The 22,137-nt window shown below is 27.6% G+C and overlaps 3 protein-coding genes across 4 annotated transcripts in view; 1 reads left to right on the forward strand and 2 right to left on the reverse strand.

Annotated features, from left to right (window-relative positions):
- The first annotated feature begins 852 nt into the window (after positions 1-852).
- Positions 853-11,774, forward strand: LOC108550858 (fatty acid hydroxylase domain-containing protein 2). Its single transcript, XM_017904753.1, has 6 exons — positions 853-1,014; positions 9,413-9,539; positions 9,680-9,783; positions 10,242-10,569; positions 11,057-11,329; positions 11,586-11,774. The coding sequence occupies exons 1-6, from the start codon at positions 987-989 to the stop codon at positions 11,743-11,745; spliced, it is 1,020 nt and encodes a 339-aa protein (XP_017760242.1). The 5' UTR covers positions 853-986; the 3' UTR covers positions 11,746-11,774.
- A 2,273-nt stretch (positions 11,775-14,047) lies between these two features.
- Positions 14,048-15,344, reverse strand: LOC108550864 (uncharacterized). The gene is made up of 2 exons (XM_017904759.1): positions 15,070-15,344; positions 14,048-14,866 (listed from the first exon to the last, which is right to left on the reverse strand). The coding sequence occupies exons 1-2, from the start codon at positions 15,295-15,297 to the stop codon at positions 14,156-14,158; spliced, it is 939 nt and encodes a 312-aa protein (XP_017760248.1). The 5' UTR covers positions 15,298-15,344; the 3' UTR covers positions 14,048-14,155.
- Positions 15,345-17,949: 2,605 nt separating this feature from the next.
- Oscillin (glucosamine-6-phosphate isomerase Oscillin) overlaps positions 17,950-22,137 on the reverse strand; it is a 6,842-nt gene continuing 2,654 nt past the window's right edge. The window contains exons 4-5 of one of the 2 annotated variants that reach the window (XM_017904750.1): positions 19,995-20,262; positions 17,950-19,036 (exon numbers count right to left, since the gene is read on the reverse strand). In XM_017904750.1, coding sequence (XP_017760239.1) covers positions 18,285-19,036; positions 19,995-20,262 — 1,020 coding nt within the window. In that variant the 3' untranslated portion in view covers positions 17,950-18,284. Of the gene's footprint in view, positions 19,037-19,994; positions 20,263-21,564; positions 21,614-22,137 lie in introns of those variants that run through there. The other variant, XM_017904751.1, reaches the window with a different exon arrangement.

Below are 22,137 nucleotides of genomic sequence, written 5' to 3' on the forward strand. Positions count from 1 at the left end.
TGAAAGTAAATAGAAACTGTTAGTATTAACAATTATTTTTTGGTTAAGATTCAATATATAATTTTTTAATACATTTGTAAATATATTTAATGCAAAATAGTATATGATAAATGATTAATTAAAATTGTATTTTAAATACAGTTTAATTTTTTATTATTCAACTAAGAATAATCAAATTTCATCCTTACATTGGTTATTCGTTTCTTTAATCTTACATATCAACAGTCAATTTATAATAATTGGATTATTGTATTTTACAAATAAAGAATTATCTGCTCGATAATCCTTCAGAAGTATAGAAAATAATCCCATTGTGGCCTACCCTGGACGTTTCAATATACATACATCGTGACACAACAGGTGATAACAGCTGATTCATATGTGACAGGAGACACTCTACAACCTGCAGAATATATATAATAAAACTAGTTATTTTTTGTAGTAGTTGTTTCAAATTATAAGCATGATTTTTATATAAATGCAGATCAACAAATACCAAGATTAGATATGTTGAATTCGTTAAGAATTATTCAAAAATTATATAAAACGTAAAAGAAAAATTACACGAATACCAGAGGATACAATGAATGAAAATTTCACACTTTAATCAGCTTTTTCTTTTTATCACGTCTATCTTACTCGATTTTTAATGAAAAAGAAGGAAATATATAGTTCTAACCTAATGCGTATGCGTGAACGCACGACACTATATATAGACTGCATTGTACACTATAGAATACGGTTTATTATATATATATATATGTGTGCGCGTGTGCACATATATCTATACATATGTATGTATAGCATGAAGTGTATGTATATATACGTATACTCGAGCTAGAGGTACGGGCTTGGTGCTACGGCGCATTTGCCAGTATCAACGGTCTGCGTTTATCGACTATCATGTATGCTGTGGCAAATGCGATCCATTGACTTCAGACACAAGAATTTCCGTGGTCTTTTCGTAATCGCTACCATCGTCAACCATGATGGATGTGCAGAACCGATACAAAGGTAGGAAGAGACATTTCGATTCCTTCCTGTTGACACTTAAACAAAACACATCCAAGTGAGTCGAGCAAACCTACAGCAGCACATTATGACAGTTACCACGAGCAAAACCATAATTCGTTGAACCGTATGTTTTCATTTATTGAGCCGTTCATCGGCAATTAATTATACTTCTTTTCCTTCGTTGTATTTTTGTTTTCGTTCTATAATTTCAAATGTGACGTTACTATCTGTATTTGTGTATCGACATGCATTCAATTATTGACATCTACTTTTGGAGGGAAGAAAGCTGTAGGCAGAAATGTAAATAAGCGCGTATTAATTAATCGAATGCAATTGCTCATTCTTTATTACTCTTTAATAAACTTCATTTATATAATTATTATTGTAATTATAAGAAAAAGATAATACTTCCTATTTTTCCAACTTGCCTATGGTCTACAGTCACAATCACAGACACAAGATGAGCGATATGAATTTAATCAATAACGAAATTTGTATTTTCATCAAGGTATCAACATGACCCTATTTATTACATCGTGCAAACTAATAGAGATACATAATTGTTATGTAAAACCTTCATGCAGAATACCTATAAACAATGTTGATTACAAATTGCATGAATTATACAGATGAAGGTATTTATTTATTTATGTTCTCAGTTATTTACCATTAAAAGTATGATCTAGTATGTTACTCTTCTCATTTTAAAACAATTCAATGCATCATACAATATTAATAAAATCATAAGTTGATTTCAAATTAAAAAATTGTAAACATTCAGAATTGAAACCATTCTAGTGCGAATAGTAAATGAATTATTTTTCAATTTAGAATATCATCAATTCCAAAAATATTGCTTCGTGGATTAAACCGAATATATACATCCTGAAACAAATAAAAAGTAAACAATTATATAGGAAAATTATACGACAATACAGTGAAAAAATAAGTATTAAATACATTGTAATTTTACATTAAACTTTCCTCTCGAATGTTTTAATTAACACCATTCAAATTATACGATATACTTTATCATTACACGTGAGCTATACATAATGTCTTGTAAATCGAACAGTCTTCCAGGTAAAAGTAGCATTTATAATTCATATTGTGTAACAGATTTTTATAATGATACGTATAGAATAAAATTATGATTGTACCGGTTAGAGGTAAACGTGAGTGTAATGTAGCAAATTATGCGAGGGCAATGTATGACCTTAATCGGGTTAAACTGTCACGTGCGATTCAATTTTCGAATCAAATCATATAATAAGCGGAGTTTCTTAGTTGCAAATGTTTAACAAAATATAAGGAAAATGTCTGCCGATTATAAAAAATTTTACTATTTCTTGTTTCTTTTTTCTTTTTCAACAAATATTCACGAATTAAATCATATCTGACACTTTCTTATTTTATTTTACATATAAACTATTTTATGTATTAGGATTGAACCACATCTTTATTAAACAATGCAATAATTTAATATTTTATTCGATTTTCATAAAGTTATTATAAATGAATGTCTACAATTTATGAATGGCAATTTAATTTGCATAATGTTTAAATATTATATTACACTTCTAATTTAGCTCGACATTTAAGGAAGCTATTTATATACTTAGCATTTGTATTATGTGTTCTTTCTAACGTAGTTGACTTAAGCCTTTAACCCGTTTACAGAGTTTCATATTTACTCGTGCAGTTAAAAATTGGAGTTTTTTCATTTTAATAAAAATTCAAAGCCACTTTTTAAACAAAATGTATTGTCATTTTATCATTTAAAATGCTTTAATAACTAATTTAGTGTAGAAAAAGGAAAATTAAAAAATATAAATAAATGTATCAAGTGATTATAGCAAAAGATTGATAAATAAATGTTTATAAATTTATAGGTAAATAAAAAATAGATATTTCAATTATTTTCTCTAACGATAATGAAGTACACGGTGATCAAATAAAAAACTCTTTATATCGAGTGTAAACAAGATCAAACAGGTAGTGTATTTTACAACTTTTTCGATTATCTTCCCATCTATTACCATCATTAACAAAGATTTAATCAATAATGAAATATTGAATTTAAAAATAATAACAATTATGACATTAGTAAAATATATATAAATGTATGAACAATTTCTGATATTCATACATCTTATCTTTATTTGTTTATTTCCATGAACATTTTACGGATAATTAATTTATTTTTTTCCTATATTTTATAAATATTCTTTCATATACATTTTACTGTTAATTAGAGAACTAATATTGTTAGTAAAATGATGTTATATCATTTGTGTAACTAGAGGATAACATAGAGGTCGTGAATATATTATCGTCAATGTCAATGTTACGTTTTAATGTATTGTAAGAGTAATAGTGTTCATATAGATAGCACAAGTAAATTGAAATTTAAATAGCATCTCACAATCATATCGTTTAGATGTAAAAGTAACGCGTCAAGTGATTTGAATATTCACGCATGAATCAAAATGTGTACATAAATTAAAGAGTATAAATTGAAAGTAATACATAATTTAAATTTTCGATACTACATTTAATACCATTCGTATCATTTAATTACTCATTAGAAGTAATTTTATGAGTCGAGCAATTTGGAGGAATGCGAATAATTACTATGTAACGTATTTAGTTAACGATGACTCATTTACGTATACTCAAAAAGACCCTCTATTACTTCAAAATACGAAGACTTTTTGTCTCTTATTGTCGGTGAACTAAGATAGTTAAACGTTAGTATTATAAAAAACATTTCAAAAAATTACTGTAAACAAATAGCAATGAAAAAGTAAATAAAGTAGAGAATAGAGATAAATAAATTATAATAAGTATCGAGACTATCCCTAAGAAAATTTCTTTTTCTAATTTGGGAAATTACTTCAGCACTGAAAATATTGAAACATGATAAGCTTTCCATCTATTGAACTTTTAGAATGTACAAAAGTATCAGAAAAATTAAACATCAGCGTGTTTACCAGGGATCAGTGGTCTTCCGACGACCTAATATTTATATGGGTTAGCAAAAAATTAAGTGGCACGAACAAAAAGGAAGGAGTGGTGGAGGGGCGATTATATTGTCTGAAGCATAGTCAAGGATGAAACAACACGGGTTCGGTCAGTGCGTGTCATTCGACAACGCAATGCTGTACGTTCGAGGTTGAACGAGTGTGGATGTGAAAAGTGCTCGTTTAGTCAAACCACGTGGACCAGTTTCGCTATGTCACTACTCGAGACTTTCTTTCGACGAAAAGGTATATACTGACAGAGACAAAGGAAAGACATTCCTCGAAACGTGAGTCAAGCGTGCTACTGTGCGAATGTACTTCGAATTCTCCTGTTCTTGAATCCGCGCTTTCTGCCACATGCTGCGTACAAGATCTTAGGTGAATTTGTGAACTAGAGAGGCAACTACCTACTTGATACGTTAAAGCGAGGACATTTTTTCGTAAATCTCATTATGGGAAAAACTTGAAATCGCATAAACTTTTGTTTAGATTCTTTTGTGGAGAATCGATCGAATAGAATCAATTGAACAATCAGTACAGATCTTGAATTAAATTTTGGGTATAACTGATGGATTTTATAATCACTTTCGTCATTATGTATCTTTCTTATTATTCTAAAATTTGTGAAATTTCGTGATCTGCCTGCAGTGTATTAATACATGGTTAAATTGAATCGCAAATGAATATTCTTTTAAAGTTTGGGCTTATAACTTGTTTATAATTATATAAATAATCTATTGCGTTTTGATTCATACCTACATTTTCAGTAATAAAATATAGCCAATTTTAGACCATGCTTCCAACATAAAATATTCCTTTGTAGATTCAAATAATAAATTTGCGAGGTTCTAGAAATTTCTGAAAAAGTATATAAAAATTATCTAATGGGAAATATATGGAAAATAAACGATAATAATACAACTTACTTAATTGTACATATAACAGTTTTATAATTTTCGTCATCGAATAATGATTCATTTTGGAAATAATCATTCAAAGTAATCAACGCATTAATAAATGCTTTGATTATGCTATACAAGATCAGGAAACTATGAAATTTTGTTCACGACATTCATGACAATTATAATCGACAATATATTCACCAACCTACAACTCACACGCAATAATAAACTATATCTGATATAAACATTCTTGCAAAAGAAATAATTGTCACACAAGATCTGCAATTGAACTTCACACTAATTAAAGATATGTAACGTATGACTTCACTTAAAATAAATACATAAGTTTCGATATTGTCTTCGATCTAAAAAATACTATGTTAATGTTCAAACGGGTGACACGATGAAAACAACTGGTTCTTCGATAACGTCCTCTAGACGTTATCCGAAGAATCAGTTTTAATAGAAACTGTAACGACTGTAGATAACAAAGTTAGAAGAATACATAAACTTTTTGATTTTTAAATATAAACGTTACCTATCCAAATTTAATTTCTTTTTCATTATATATTTACAGTTTTTGATCGCAATTGGCTGCTATGAAACTGCAGACATGTGCATAAACTATGAACTGTAAAATATCCCTCTTAAAGTTAGCACGAAAAAAATACTAGGAATATATTTATTATTAGTATTGTAAACCCTGTTACTAAATTACAATAAAACAGTCTGAAGTAGCAGAAGTAGATTTTTTTGTTCAAGAAATTATTATCGAAGAAACTACTCTTGATAGAAGAACCATTTTTTATTTCGAGGTAACAGCAAATTACGTAAAAAAGAATATTTTAACATATATACGAAAGATATGTATAAAAGTTCCCAGGAAAATATTTTCATATGCACGTGCTTGTCACTTACATTCTAATGGTGAATTTTTTCATATCGTAAAAACTCACAGATGATTCACTATTCGAAGAAGAAAGCAATGATAGATATTAATTACGCAATTTGCACTAACTGCGCAGTTTTAGAATTATACTGCGTAGTTATAGAATTATATAGAATTTCTAGCATTTGTAAATTTGCAATGTATAAATGATTTGCGTTGACAGCAACTTTTTTTACATCCATGAATTTGAAAACCGTGTAGTACATATATACATACATTGATTATCGAGGTGTTGAAGTTAGTATAGTCGCGCTAAATGCATTAACGTCATCTATCGAGCGTTGTATCAAATAAATATTTTGGTATAGTCTTTTCGAAACTTCTTTATCTGAAAAGAGAAACGAAAAAACTATGATAAAATTTAACAAATAGAAATAATATAATTAAATAATAAATTTGAGTAATTTAACAAATATTAATATTTCGATAATTATTTTACATTTGATTTTTATTACTCATAGTGTGTTGGTACATTCAAAATTATACGAAAGACACAATTCGACTACTGGTATTTTGCAATTTTATTTAAAAATTTTATTTACAAAAGAAAGTTAAATTTTATGAAAAATTTAGTTACCTGACAAAATGGATAAAGGAATAAAGCAAAGTACTCGTAAAAGTATTAGACAATGCGCGATACTATGTACAATATTTATAATCGATCGTATGAACTTCCTAATTAGAAAATAAACAAGAAACTATCCGTCCTTGAATATCAGCTACTTCATTAACTTTGTTTTTCTGTGTTTTCAAGTAATTCAAAAATTACATGTAGTAAGCAAAGAAAACGATAATGAAATTCTAGCATACAAGTTCAGATTTCATCAGCATTTAGAATAATTTTGTACGATGTATTACCATCAAAATATGAATATAATATATTCATTAAATTTATTACTATCATTTTTGACTTTCATGAGCATTTATGTTCATATTTATGATAATGGTGATAATTTCGTTCCACTTTATTCATATTGATAGCTTGTTTATATAGCATGAAATCTCAATATTGTTAAAAGCAATTGCCGCAAATATCTTCAATCAGAATCAATAATATCAATACCGTTAATACGTCATAAATACGTAGAAAAGCATGTGTGAGCAAACACTATACGTTGCTATTTATTGTAAGTATAAATAATATCATAAATATTTAAAGTCTTTTATTAATTTCGCGATAAAATATATTGCGATGAAAAAGTATATAAATAAAATGGATATTAAACAACAAATTTTGCTATTAACGTGTAAAAAGAAATATTAATAATATATAAAGGAAAAATACGTAAAAGAATGCGAAGATTCAAAGAAACGACATCGATGTAGAGAAATAACTTGAATATTTACTGTAAGTTATACGTAGTTCAGTGGTAGGAATCTTTGTTTCAGTTTATGATTATCGACAGTCTAAAAATAAATGCCTCAAAAATTGATGTATTACTGCGAGTGAAATCTCATTATGTTTTCAGAGCTCATGAAACTTTCACCCTCGCGTGTTGTGATACTATACCACAAAATCGCGATCCTTTAGAAACGCTACACGTGTCAATATACAACTAAATTCCTTTTCTTCTTTTAGATATATTTACCTGAGCAAAGGTGATTAAATAATTGAAAAATAAAAAATTGTTTAATCCAACGAAACAGGTCAAAATCAATATATGCGTATAGAAACCATACAACAAATAATATTTATTAATATTTCCAAATATTCTATTTAAATTAGCAGAGCACAAAAATTAGTCAGAAGAAACAAATTACGTTAGTAAATCTCGCAGTGGATTTCCTTAAGAAAAATGTCCGTTGAAGTAAAATTAAGTTAAATCTATGTCTCATTAGCTTATGATTTATTCGTAGAGATTAATAGCACTAGATTGCAATAAATTGTTTTAAATTCTAAAGTAAGCAATATAGAAACTTACATCGAAAAACAGATAAAAATGAAAGAACATAGAAATATTAAAAATATACTAGATATCAAAAATAAAAAAAAAAAAAAAAAAAAAAAAAAAAAAAAAAAAAAAAAAAAAAAAAAAAAAAAAAAAAAAAAAAAAAAAAAAAAAAAAAAAAAAAAAAAAAAGATCAAAGTACAAAGGAACCAAGAACAATGCCTGCCCTTATCTCGTATTTGTGAATGATAAAATTCTTAATAGATAACAGAAGAATAGTGTATTTACAGTAATTCGTCAGGCGATTTATATCAGAGTTTCATTAAGTTCCCTCATTTTGTTATCAAACTACGAAATTAAGTAAACCCCTCAAAGAAAAGAATATTTCTCACTCTATTTTCTACGATACATTCAATTATAAAGGTAGATGAGTCGCATAATGTGTTAAGCAAAATTTTAATTATATTATGTGTCAAACAAAGACATTAATCGATATATGATTACATTACAATATGTGTCTAGCAATTAGGTAGATCTCAATATACGGTGTGGTGTTTAAATAAGTTCGTAGTTGGCTTAACATTGATGCTATTCGTTGATACAACAAGCGAGGTATTATCTACGAGATTTACTATGGTAATTCTTATTGTTAGTCCAGTGCATGCGTACCCGATGAATCTTTGATCTTGTTGAATCTCCATCGACCTCTTTTAACTGCCATATGTACATACACTTTTTTCAGTCCAACAATTGTTCTCTCTGAAAAAAGAAAGTAAATAATGTTATTTTATAATTTTTAAAAAATATTATTAAATAGCATTACAATAATACAAAATAGTAATGTTACACTAACTAGGAAATAAATCTTAAGAAGAAAATTATTTTAAGTTACCTATGAAAGATTATAAAAATTGATTTTTTATTGTTTATCTAAATTATATGTGCTGTATGTATCGTATATATGTAAAAATCGTTGAATTATTTAGCAAATTTGAATTCGCAAGTATGTAAGGAGCTAACCGATAATCCCTTTATGCAACTTGACCGCGATCGCGTTAAAAATGGTAATTGCACATAATCGCGTGTTTGAAAGGGCTAAAGTCGAATGGCTGTTCAGTGCATTGTCGATCAAATCCTGGTTATCTTGTATCACATCCTGTTGTGCAAACGCCGGTTTTCCTGATACATTTTTGTTGCCTTCGACCGTCAATGCAAGCTAAATATCTGCTTACGCTACTTTTGCGAAACATGATAAGAAACGCATATAGTAAATTTGTTATTTAAATCATTACCCAGTGTTAAAGTTACTATTTTTTCATATATTAAATATTAGATTTTATATTTAATATCGATATTTTACATAAAAATGAACACATTTTTCTCAAAATTATTAAACATTATTAAATCATAAAATTGAAGCTTATTTGGATACTTTTGACATTAAAATACACCGTATAATTGGATTATGCAATGCATTTTAATATCGATACATTTAGCTTACTGTTACTGTTACTTCGATATGAATTGAATCAAAAAATATTTTTCTAATTGAATAACGATTGAAACGATTTAAAAGCTGTTTAAATAGAAAACTATGAAAGCTACGAAAAAATAATAACAACTTGTTTCTTGCAGGGACTCCTGCCAGCGGCGAAGACTGTAAAAATCAAACACCGACCTTACTTTCGAGTTTAAGGAGTGTACTTTTCGTAATCGGAACTGTAGTGATTGGATTCGCTGCGTTCTGCAACTCACTAACATGGTAAATTTTAACGGATAAGGTATACAACCATGACTTTTATATTTTTGAGTTTTGATTAAATACGAGATGTTATCTCCAAGATCCAATTGTTTAATTTCGTCGTAATTGTTTCGCTATTCTGATCCTTTTTTTTTTCTTAGGCATCTACAAAGATTTTGGGGAGCTTCTGGTGACTTCTGGCAAGCACAATGGGATAGAATTTTAGACAAATTAGGAGACGATCCCGTTACACTCTGGGTTCATGGTACACGAAGATATAAAACAGCAACAATATACAGCACATTCCAAGATAAGTGCTGCTTAAAATATGCAAATTTGGTTATCAATTGATCATGAGTCAAACAATCATTGAATTTATTAGGAAAAGAAAATTGTTTTAACGAAATTCCATTGAATTGTTTATATGTATGTCAAATATGTTGGACATATTAATAAAAAAGAATCATTTTTTTTTTAAGAAACTTGATATGCAATAGTGTATAATCGAATTCTTTTCAAATTCTTCTTTCTTTCGTCTGAAATAATACAAAGAAAAGAAAATTATCACTTCTATTTTTATCAGATTCTACTGAAAGATAGAAACGAATTTCTGTATTACCATTGTGCTGAAACTTATCTTGGAACATATAATCTTATTGTCACATACGTATTGATTTCTTGTACAAACGTAAAGATTACAAATTTGAAATTGATATTTTCCAGGCTCGTTGGGACTGACGTTCTTTGTATATTGGTTTTTCGGTGGAATTTACACGATTCTAGATATAACTAATCGGCCAGCTGCTTTGCGGAAATATAAAATACAACCAGGCACGAATGAACCAGTCGACACGAGGGAATTGTGCAAAGTAATCGCTCAAGTACTATTCAATCAGATAATTGTTGGACTTCCTTTAGCGTACGTCAGTTATCGCTTTATGGAATGGCGCGGTTATCCCCCTGTACGCGAATTGCCGACCTTCCACTGGGTACTCGTTGAAATCGCTATTCACATATTGTGCGAGGAAATTGGATTTTATTACTCGCACAGGTATGGAAAATTTTTATGCCATTAAAGTACTTTGTTAACTTTGCCCTTAAATCATTCATGAACCTTCATTAGAAAACATTTTACTGTTAATAAGTATAAATTATGCGAGATGGTCCGTTTTAATCTCTAAATTAATTCATCCTGAAAGGTATGTATACTGAATTAAAAAGAAACGAATCTTCTTTATATTTGTTTAAATAAATTTACTTATTGTAGATTAAAATTATTTTGTTTATTGCTTAAAGTAATTAAAATTTGGTATTTTTGTATAGATAAAAGAAATATAATTAAATGTATTTAACATAATAATTTAAATATATTTTTATTTATTATTTAATTAATATTTGTTATCATTTTTTAAGTAATAAAAAGTAACTTTTACTAAACAATTAAAATCATGTGTAAATAAATGTTCCTCTGTATTATTACATATATTTTATATACTCTCTTGTAAAAAGACTTGTGTAAAAGTAAAATTACATTACAGATTTCTGCATAGCCGCTATCTATATAAGTATATACATAAGCAGCACCACGAATGGACAGCTCCCATAGCTGTAACATCGCTATATTGTCATCCTTTAGAACACATTGGCTCGAATCTATTACCACCGTTTTTGGGAGTATTCATCGTAGGTTCTCATGTGGCTACTGCTTGGCTTTGGTTCTCGCTTGCTATTCTTTCTACATTAAATGCTCATTCCGGTTACCATCTACCGTTTTTTCCATCGCCAGAAGCTCACGATTTTCATCACTTAAAGTAAGTATTTTTCATATATTCTTGAAACTAATTATCTGCAACATTAAATGACTTGAACTACATTAAAATCCACTAAGAAGATAATTTATAATATTTACTTTTTCATTAATATTTCATAATCTCTATCAACATATAATTATATTTCATATCGAAGTTTAATATATTTAATATTATCAACTATTAATATTTGGAAAATTGAAAATTAAAATTAATTGTTTGTATTTAAAAATGGGTATTGAACATTGTGTTATTTTAGATTTAACCAATGCTTTGGAGTCTTAGGAGTATTAGATCGTGTTCACGGAACAGATACGCAATTTCGTAATTCCAGAGCTTATCAACGTCATGTAATGATGCTTAGCTTGGTTCCTCCAAGAGAAGCTTTTCCGGATGAAGTAAAGTATAAATCTAAGTAGAAAGTTTTCTCGAACATCGTGTTTAAATATGAAAGTTTGGTATGATAATTTTTAATTTTAAAATGCAGTATAAAGTACTTTTACATTTGTAGTATCTTTTTCTTTCTTTTTTTTTTTTCTTTTTTATTCCATTCTTAGTTGAGAACAGTTGGTCAATTAAATTTAATTAGTAAAATATAGTAAAAGTTGACATTTTTCAATGTGAGTAGTTGGTTAATTTTTCAAGTATATTTTCTTTATACAAAAACTATATATTTTTAATAACTTTCATCTTGTAAGCGATTTTAGTTATGAATATTACAATGGTGTGATTATAACACTATTATTAAACGATCTATTCGTTATTTGTACAATTTTTTTATATGAAAACACGACAAATGTAATTTTATGGAAATATTTCTAATCAGTACTTTCAAATGTAAAAACAATCGTTCTAGATTTACAATGGAAATATTGTATTACATTTGTTTTTCAATTCAAAAAAAGAATCTGGAATATTATAAAAATTTTAACACAATTTTAATGAACCGAATTTTAGATTATTAGATTATTACCTTATTAATAATTACATAACATAGCAATATTTTGAAGATGCTACTTGACAAAATTATGTTTGTATTGAAATTACAACATTAAGATGAAACTATTTATGACAATTACTATTTTTATATTTAATTCAATAATAAAAGCAATAAATTTAATCTAAGACGAAATTATGATTGTAGCATTATAGTAAAAAGTATAATTATTCTAGATTGTTATAAACCATCAAAGATTATGCACTTTAAAGCTTTAAATTTGCAAAATAAATCAAACTATCCAAAAATATTAGAGACATTAATATCATTAAAAATGTTTTTCTTAAATTAAACTTATGTATGTAATAAACATGCAGATCAAATCACAGAATTGAAGCTTTTTAATATACAAAACATTATTTTTATGTAACACAAACATGTATAAAAAGTATATAAAAATGATGTATCACATTTATTAGAACACAATGCTATCCTATCATTTCTTAATGATTATTATGCAAAATAGCTACAGTATTCTTTATCAGTATACACTTTGTAATTGATATGCAATACTAATATTACTGATTTTATGTACCTACATTACAAGCTTCCTAATAAAAATTAAAAATCAAAATTATGAATTTTCCTTTGCTTTATAAATGTAACTACACAACATGCAAAATAATAAAACATCTTCAGTTACAAGTATCTATATTTTATAAGAATATGAATGATTTTTTACATATATATATAAAAATAGTTATTGCTTTATTACATCTGGATAATATATAAATTTTACGAACGTTAAACAAACAAGAAAGTTCATAAAATTCCATCATCATTAATAACAATAGCAGAAACCTTATTAGATAAAGTAATTGCATAAATCATTGCTTATATTTTCTACAGTATGATAATTTTACAAATGGACATTCAGCATTCATTTCACTTCTTTCTTTGTGGCAATAATAATTATTTTACATCAATAAATTTTTTCCAGAATGTAAATGAAAAAATAATAATATAATTATAGTAAATAAATGCAAATATCAAATTACACAAATCAAATATTTCTTTGGTGAACTAGATATTACTATTTTACAATTTGTAAATTAATGTGATGAGTATTTTACTTAAGTTTAAAAGGTACAACCAAATTTTAGTGAAAAGGAAATCATATGGAAATATCATTAAAAACCAACATCTTCACATGTATCAAGAAAACTTATTTTAATTCATTATATGAAAAGAGAATGCATTAATATTACTATATTTAGAATCAAATTCTTGGCACATTTGAGTTTCTATTAAGATTTTTTAATGACAAAATAATATGTTATGGTAATAAACCATTTATAGACATAAATACAAAATTAAATCACTGATCTCAAAATTTTGTATGATATATATTATTTATATTAGATGTTTTAATACACATCTTTTCATCTATACAATTATAAACTTTTTTAATTATTATTTTACGAAATAAGATTCAAAGCTTACCTTTGAAGGTATTTTATTTGTATAATTCATAAAAAATTCTTATTGCCATGATTGTAAGTTTGTTATTATTTCCATATTGTCTTTCCTATACACCATTTGTCTAAAAGTACAAACTTGAACGTGTTTAAATTTCATATAAACCATAATATGCAATAACAAGTCTCATATTAAGGTAATAGCATAATAAAAATAACATATATAGCAAGTTGCACTAAAACAAAAAATTAATAAATGTTTTTATAATTGGAATATGTATGTTCATTGCAGCTATAATGGCAGAGTATATTCAATTGTTATGTAATATATTGTATATACGAAATGTATATATATATTGCATATGAAAGTAGCTTTATGATCCAACTTTTTAAATGCCATTTCATTTGTAAACATTAATCATTATACATTCCATCAATAAGAAAATCCATTCGCCTGTAATGTCTCTTATCCCAACAATCTCTACCTTGTTTATAAACCATAAAAATAATAGCACCCAAAACTGGCAAAGCTATAAGAGTAATAATAACTGGTAAAACATAATCAATTTTCTTTGGCATTCCTAAGCGTGAACCTTTAATATGAGGTATAGATGCCTGTTTATCACTATTAGGTCCTATTACTGTTGCTGTTGGTTTAGGTTTATGTTCTTGGGTTGATGATGCTGTTATAGGAGCATTTGTTGATAATTTTTGCTGTGTTATATTTATAAGATGTAAAATACTATTTACAGTAGTGTTTGGAACATTACTTATATGCTTGTCAGTAATATTTGATTTTGAATTATTTACATTTATATCAACCTTCTCATTAGTGTGAACAATATTAGCTATTGTTGAAGATTCAATTACTGGCTTTACATCATCAGATGTCCTTTCAACTGAAGGAGTGGCTTCATTTTCTGCTCCTTTCCTCGATACAATTTTAGAAGTATTCTTTCTTCTTTTTACATATGAAGCATTATCTTCCTCTTTTGTTAAATTGGACTGTACATTTGAATTACTGACAGTATTTATTAAATGGGAAGTGGTAGATGTTTGTTCAGTAGTAGAAACAATAAAAATTGGACCACCTTCCCCTGCAACTGAAGGGGTGGCAATATTTCTCTGCAACAATATTTACACATACGTCAATTACATATTTATTTTATGTCATTATATGTAACTTATCCAAAAAAAAAAAAGAGAGCAAAGAACTAAAATATATCAAATATTTAAACTATTTTAATTATTTAAAATATTTAAACTATTTTAAATTAAAGATTGGTTATTTAAACATTTAATAACTGTCAAGTACAATCATTACATACATTCAGTATTTCTATAGAATTAACAGATTCACGTGTAAAGTGAATTGACGAAGATAAAGTTCGATGTTCGGTTTTAGAATCTCCATCGATAAAACGTGGATTTGATGTAGGCATTAAAGACTTACTACCATCTGTTTTAATTTCATCACTGATAGATAAGGTTAGAATAGATATGAGTAATATAAATAGAGTTAATCCATGGAAATTCTGCATCACGAACAAACTCATTATTTTAATTACAGAATTATATTTCGTGATACAATTTCTTGCAGGTAAATCTGGTTAAAACTTTTGTAAAAATATAGAAAAACTAAAAAAAAAGTGGCCTCAACCACTAAGAAACTGCTCGCTCCATCATAAGCATTAACTATTGCGTAAATATATGCGTAGAATTATGTATATACATACATATATCCTACCAATTGAGTGCAAACGATTTCACTTTTTTTTTTGTGATTAATTAAAATGATTAAATTTTACTACTTTACATGTTATAATACTTTACTAAAAAATATAAATCTGATTCTATAACATACTTTCATCCTTCCTGTTCTTTCATTTCCAGTGTTCAAATCTGTCGATTACAATAACTATGTCAATGAAGTTTCTTCCTCCAATTATTAATATCATTACGAGTAATTGAATATTTACTAATTACAGAAAATGGTAAGTCAATAAAATAATTAAATGTATGTTTCTTATCTCAATCAAATTATATTATAATAGTTAATTCTTTAATTAATGCGAAAAATCGAGAAATATCACAATCATGAACATACTTTCATTTATTGACAAAAAATATCAAAAGAAAAATTGTTTTTCAAATTTGTTAAATTATATTTTACATGAAAAATTTTATATTTTAATTACAATCTACAAAACAATTTGATTAGTAAATTAAATCGATATTAGAAGACAAAAAATATAAGGTTATCAACGTATAATTTGTTATTGATTATTGACGAGACTAATTTTTACGTAAAAGTATTGATATCAGATTAAAATAATAAAATTACAAAAGGTTATTAATTATTTACCAAATATAAGAAACAAATAATCTTAAACTTTAAAATATAGAATACGAAATATTTAATTCACAAAAAGAATCAATCGTATTCTGAAATTAAGGAAATTATTTCAAAATGTAATCTATTCAAAAGTGCTAAATCATCGATACGATTAGCTTTATCAATAATTGTAAATGAGAATTTTAATATCTAAAAGTCTACAATACATTATATAATATTATACTTCGAAACAGACATTACAATTCACATTATTATAACATAATAATAAATATTTATTATGTTAAACTTTACTACATTATTTTAATCTAATTATACAAATCGGTATATTATTATCTAGAATTTGTAATATTTCTTCTATAACATTAAAAAAAAACAATTCCAATGTAGCAGCAAATTTTCTCGTACTTCTAATACGTGTTACACATTACCTATCACTTTCAAAAGATTAAATACACACATTTGCTCACTTTGTTTGCACATTAAGAAACTATTTTCTACGCAAATAGTTCTTTTTCATTCTGAAATGATAGTATTGCAAAAATAGTATTTAATAAAACATAAATAGTGAATGTACGAATTATCAGGACCCTAATTTGTTTGATATTATTTGTCAAATAAAAGGTTCGTTAAAAAATGGTAAATATTAGTTTTGAGAGCAATTAAATAATGAAAAAATACATTTTTTTCCAATAAGAAATATTACTTAAGAGAAAGCACTTGTATTTTTTTCACTAAAAACGAGGAGAATCTAATAATCCGTGGATATAATTGTATAAATCATTGTAATCATGAAAGACTTATAAACCTATCGTTTTTATCGATTTTCTATGCTTTATGAATGATATATTTTTTAATTTATTATGAATTTATTTCATGAAAATGTAGAATTATTGTTACATAAAACCGATAATAATGCATTTAAAACGATTCGCGATATTTTTTATCAGATAATTTACAAAAATACACACGTAATTTCTATTATTATCATTTTCGATAATGTTTTATACTGATTTTCCAGAAATATATATTTCCTGATATAATTACTTTTTTACATGAATATTAATCGTTTCTTTAAACAAAGATACGTAATGTTATCCTAAAACGTTGTCACTATAAGAGATTTTATAAACAATTAAAAAATGGTTACGTTAAAAAATATTTAATATCACATGTTAAATTAATTCTTTATACTTCGAATTAATTTTTTTTATAACTACTTTATCTAAAGAAATTTCTATGAAATTTCATTTCAGTTTTTATCGGTAATATTCACTTGAAAATATTTTACTTCCGTTTATTTTAATTTTGATATAATTGAAAGTAATTAGGTATATGTAATGCAAACAAAGTTGAAATTTCTTATCGAAGGATTAAGTGATACTCTTCGTTTATCTCCCAAATCACTATAAGACAAACTCGCGTTAAAATCATATTCATTTATAGAAGATAAAGCTAATCAGGATGTAAGCTGAATAAAATACATGTATCGTATTTAAAAAAATTTTTATTAATCATTTCCTTTCACTTTGTGGTAATATAAAGTATGTACAGAATATATTAAAATACCTCATAAAATATACTGTTCGGACGATTTCCCGATGTATCAGAAAATAATTAAAAATTGCATATTTTATATACAATTTATACATAAAAAGATTTTGTTATCATACAATTAAGATGTAACAAAATCTTTACATGAAGTAATATTATAATAAATATAAAATACTATTGTATCATTTGTTATAATATTAATTAAGCACAATATTAATTACACGTTCTTTGAGTATGATTTATCGATTTTTCTGATAAAATTTTATCATTGTGCCTAATCAGGCATTAATTAAAAGCCCGTCTTCCATCGTCGATGTAATAAACTTTTATATCTTCTGCATCTCGACGAAATTCTTTGTTATTTTTGTCAATTCGTTGGGACTGATATTTGGTCGTCAAGAAATGAGATAAAGTGATCGATTTATTTTACCAACGATATTCATTTGCCTGATCTCACGTACAGATTACAGATATGAGTCAAATCGATCGTTGAGTATGATATTTCTGTTAGCGTGATATCATCTATCGCGATATTAATTAAAGGGTATGAGCTTTTCGAAAGGCAGTGACACGATATGATTAGGTAAAAAGGCACTTTGTACTGAAAGTCACGATTTATCCTCGCAAATAAATTCTCTATATCCATTCACGTGCAACGAAGCATAGGACCAGCCTTCGTAGTCGTTCGTTAAATATATTACTTCCGCTATATCCGACTATCGCCTCTTGCATTTTATCCACGTTAAAATTGTCGATTGCCTTCGTGTCCAATGTGAGTAACTTTATCATAAAGCATACATGCATGAATTCGCGTGGAGCATCCTCGGCCATTTTCGTTTTGAATTCTTCCTTGTTAAACATATCCGTCGTACATCCCATTTTACTCAGCGTACCTAACAGAATTTCGTAATACAGATCCATCATATCCTCTAATTGTTCCTCCGTCACATCCTGATGCACGCTAGAGTAGAGGAAAAAGAGCAGATCGCGGACAGGACTTCCGTAAAGGTACATTTGAAAATCGACGAACTTTATACTGTCGATTTTGCCATCCTCGCTCTGATGGAACATCACGTTGTTCACCCAGAAATCCGAATGAATAATACTCGTCCAAGGTTCGCGAAGGTTTTCCGACCATAATTGCTGCATGTCCAATCCAGTCAAAATTTTATTACATCTGTCATAATAAGGACTTATTTCTGGATCTGCTTGAATCTGCTGGAGTATCAGCGCGAACATGTTATCCGTGGTACCCTCTATTTGTAAAGGTTTTGCGTACATCTTGAACACCTCGAACATACCGGGTTTTTTCTGTTTCGTAGCTATTCCTAAAGCGTGGAATCTCGCCAGAGCTTTAATTCCTGCCTCTGAATGTTCTAGGTCGTAACCTGCATAAAACAATCGGACAAATTAGAATTTTAAAGAAGATTCGAAAATAGAAATGGATAGGTGTGTCAAGCTTAGTAGATTTTTAAGAAACTTACTTGGATTTAAGTATTTTACAAAAGATTCGAGAATTAGAGGGGATTAATTGAAAATGAGATATAAAATCAGTAGCGAATTAATCATCTTTGAATCATCGAGATCAGAAGTATAATTCAGTAAAAGTACGGATGTAAAAAGTCTCATCGTGGACAGACGACAACTTATAGGACACTGAACGTGACTCGACTCGGAGTAATTAAGTTAATAAGTAATTAATAAATAAATTGATATAAACTTCTTTCTTAAAATGTTTGTGTCATAAGTAATGTTATTTGTGTAAATGTCAATTACATTCCAAAGGAATATTTACAATTCTTAATAACTTTGAAGTTATCGCTCGTATATCAGACTTTCAAGATTTCAAGAAATTGATTAGATTTTACTTTACTTTGGCACTACAAAAAAATTATCAGTATTATTTATCGTACATTTTACGTTAAAACAAATTCAAATATCAGAATATTTATAAAATCTTAGAAAAGAAAAGAAACAAATTCGAAAACGATTTTTAAAAGCATCTAAAAAGTGATTTAAACGGTGTCGACTGTATAGCACCTAGTCATTAACATTTAATGTCAATATTTTCCTTTCTAAGTAAGCCCAAACAAAGTCCGATTTTTTATCACAAAGACGATACGAATAGCTAAACCTTTGAACTAAATCATTAAAAGTACAAACAGCATCGTCGACCTAAATTGCATACTATGGTGTAATAAAAGCGTACGGCGTATCATTTTGTAAAAGAAAAGAAGCATAAAGACTTCCTTTGATTAGTTTAATTACTTTAATAACTGCATCTATAAAAAAGGGAAAAGCATCTTTTATTATTAATTTTACACAACAGGATATACGTATACATACCTGAAGTCCTATCGCCGGTATAGTAGCCTGCAATTTTCAGATTCTCCATTAGAATAACAGCGTCCTCGTCGAAAACCCCATCTGGTTGTAAAGACAGTCTAGACCCATAAAACTTTGGCAATATCTCGAACAACTCGTTCTTTCTCAAACCACACTCCAATTCTAATTTATTATAAGCCGGCATGATAGTATCGTACATGAAAATCTCTTTCGTGAATGTACGAGAACTATTGAAGATTCGTTTTTGGTATTCTGTTGGTGGACACATCTTTGCGATAAGATGAAGGTCCTCTTTCTTCCCTGTATTTTTACGCTTCAATTCAACATTCACGCTGAAAATCGAACTTCCATAATTTTCTCCAGGAGGTAATAGCGATTCAGTGCTGAAATTTTCGACAATCACTTCATTCCCGAGCCTCTGTTGTAACATTGGCTCGACGTCACGAAGTACAACTTCTTTCATTTCAAATTCACTCTCATTCATGATTACGGTTGAGAAAAATACGTGCTATATTGAATATTTGTCGAAAGTGGACGCGAAATAAGTTTTCGGAGTTGAGATCGGTCACAACAGGAGAAACTCCAAGATGTAACTTGTAGCCGTTTTAAGTATTGATTGAATTTATAGGATCGGCGACCACTGACAAGATCGTAAGATTAATGTTGTTATCAATTATTTTAGCGTGCCTATTATTACGTAATTCCAACCAATATGTGTGCCAACGGTTCCTCCTCTCAAGACAGTACGATGCTGACAGCCAGTATTGTACTACACTTCCACTTATCACTTGTGTTTACCGTGATAATGGTCGTTTCTCTGCGACTCTCCCACTTATTACCGCTAGTTTGTCCTTGATTTTAAGGGGATAATCAATCTTTTCTAACATACGCTTGCACTTCTTTCAAAAAATTATTTCAATTGTTCAATAACTTAAAAAATATTCCATTTATTATTTCTTAAGCTTCTAGTTGTTTGTCAATTCAAAATATCGTTTTAATTATATCATGACCTGTTTTAAAAATAAATACGAGCATATAAAGAAATAATTTGTAAAAAAAAATAATTTTAATGTAATACCTAAGGATGAAGATTATTACCCTTAATTCTTGGGACTTGAACTCATTGGACAATATTTCCTAGATATTTGAATTGTAGTAAAAGTATCAATAAATGTTCGTGAAGTTTTGACCATTTATTCCTGTATCTATAAATTGGACATTCAGTAAATACATGTATTCAGTAAATATGCAAAACTGTTTTACGAACGACTGCAATAAGAAAGGAACTTGTTATTAAGAGAAAATAGTTTATGATAAAAAGGATATGTTTATTTATGAAAAAATATAATAGTACAAAAATATGAAACAATAACACTATTATAATTCATATTTTATTGAAACAGATATGTATATATCATATTAAGTTTTCATATTGAGTGATTTTCACAATTTATGTATATATCATGTAATCTGAAACTCTTCAGACCCAGTCTTTTAAATTCTTGTAATACGAGACTTTATACATTATCATATATGTATAGTATTAATATTTTATATCATTTTAAATTGATATCTTTTTCATGTTTATGAATTAGTTTGTTATGGATATCCCATAAATTCTGTAAAAAATAAAACATTTTAGACTTTAGAAATATAAAATGTGAGATGTAAAATACAAAATATAAAATAGAAATATACAATTTTCGCTTCGGAAATTTAATATGTAGCTTCCAAAATATTAGTTTTGGCTATCTCTTATTTGGTCAACGAACAAATGTGACACTATAGTAAAGCGAGTGTGACGCTATACGTATTTAAGTTGACTTAGTATAATATAGTACAAACTAACATTTTCCAGCTAAAAAAATAGAAATTTAATATAGGAGGAGCATTTTCTGTGGGACACTTTATATAGACTTAAAAACGTGTCACCACTGAAGAAACATTGTACTGTCTCTAACAGTAATCTGATCGACAACGACGTGACGGCTACTAAGCAACGAAGAAATTTGTGTAAGTATATACATATTTAGGCAGCAGCATATATAATTTTTAACATTTCTTTACCAATATCTGCGACACTATTTAATTCCCCAAGCTAAAATTTTATATTTGGCGCCCATCCCCCTCCCACACCTTTTTC

Source organism: Eufriesea mexicana, unplaced genomic scaffold (assembly GCF_001483705.2).
Source record: "Eufriesea mexicana isolate 0111107269 unplaced genomic scaffold, ASM148370v2 scaffold3255, whole genome shotgun sequence".
NCBI classification, from domain to species: Eukaryota; Metazoa; Arthropoda; class Insecta; order Hymenoptera; family Apidae; genus Eufriesea; species Eufriesea mexicana.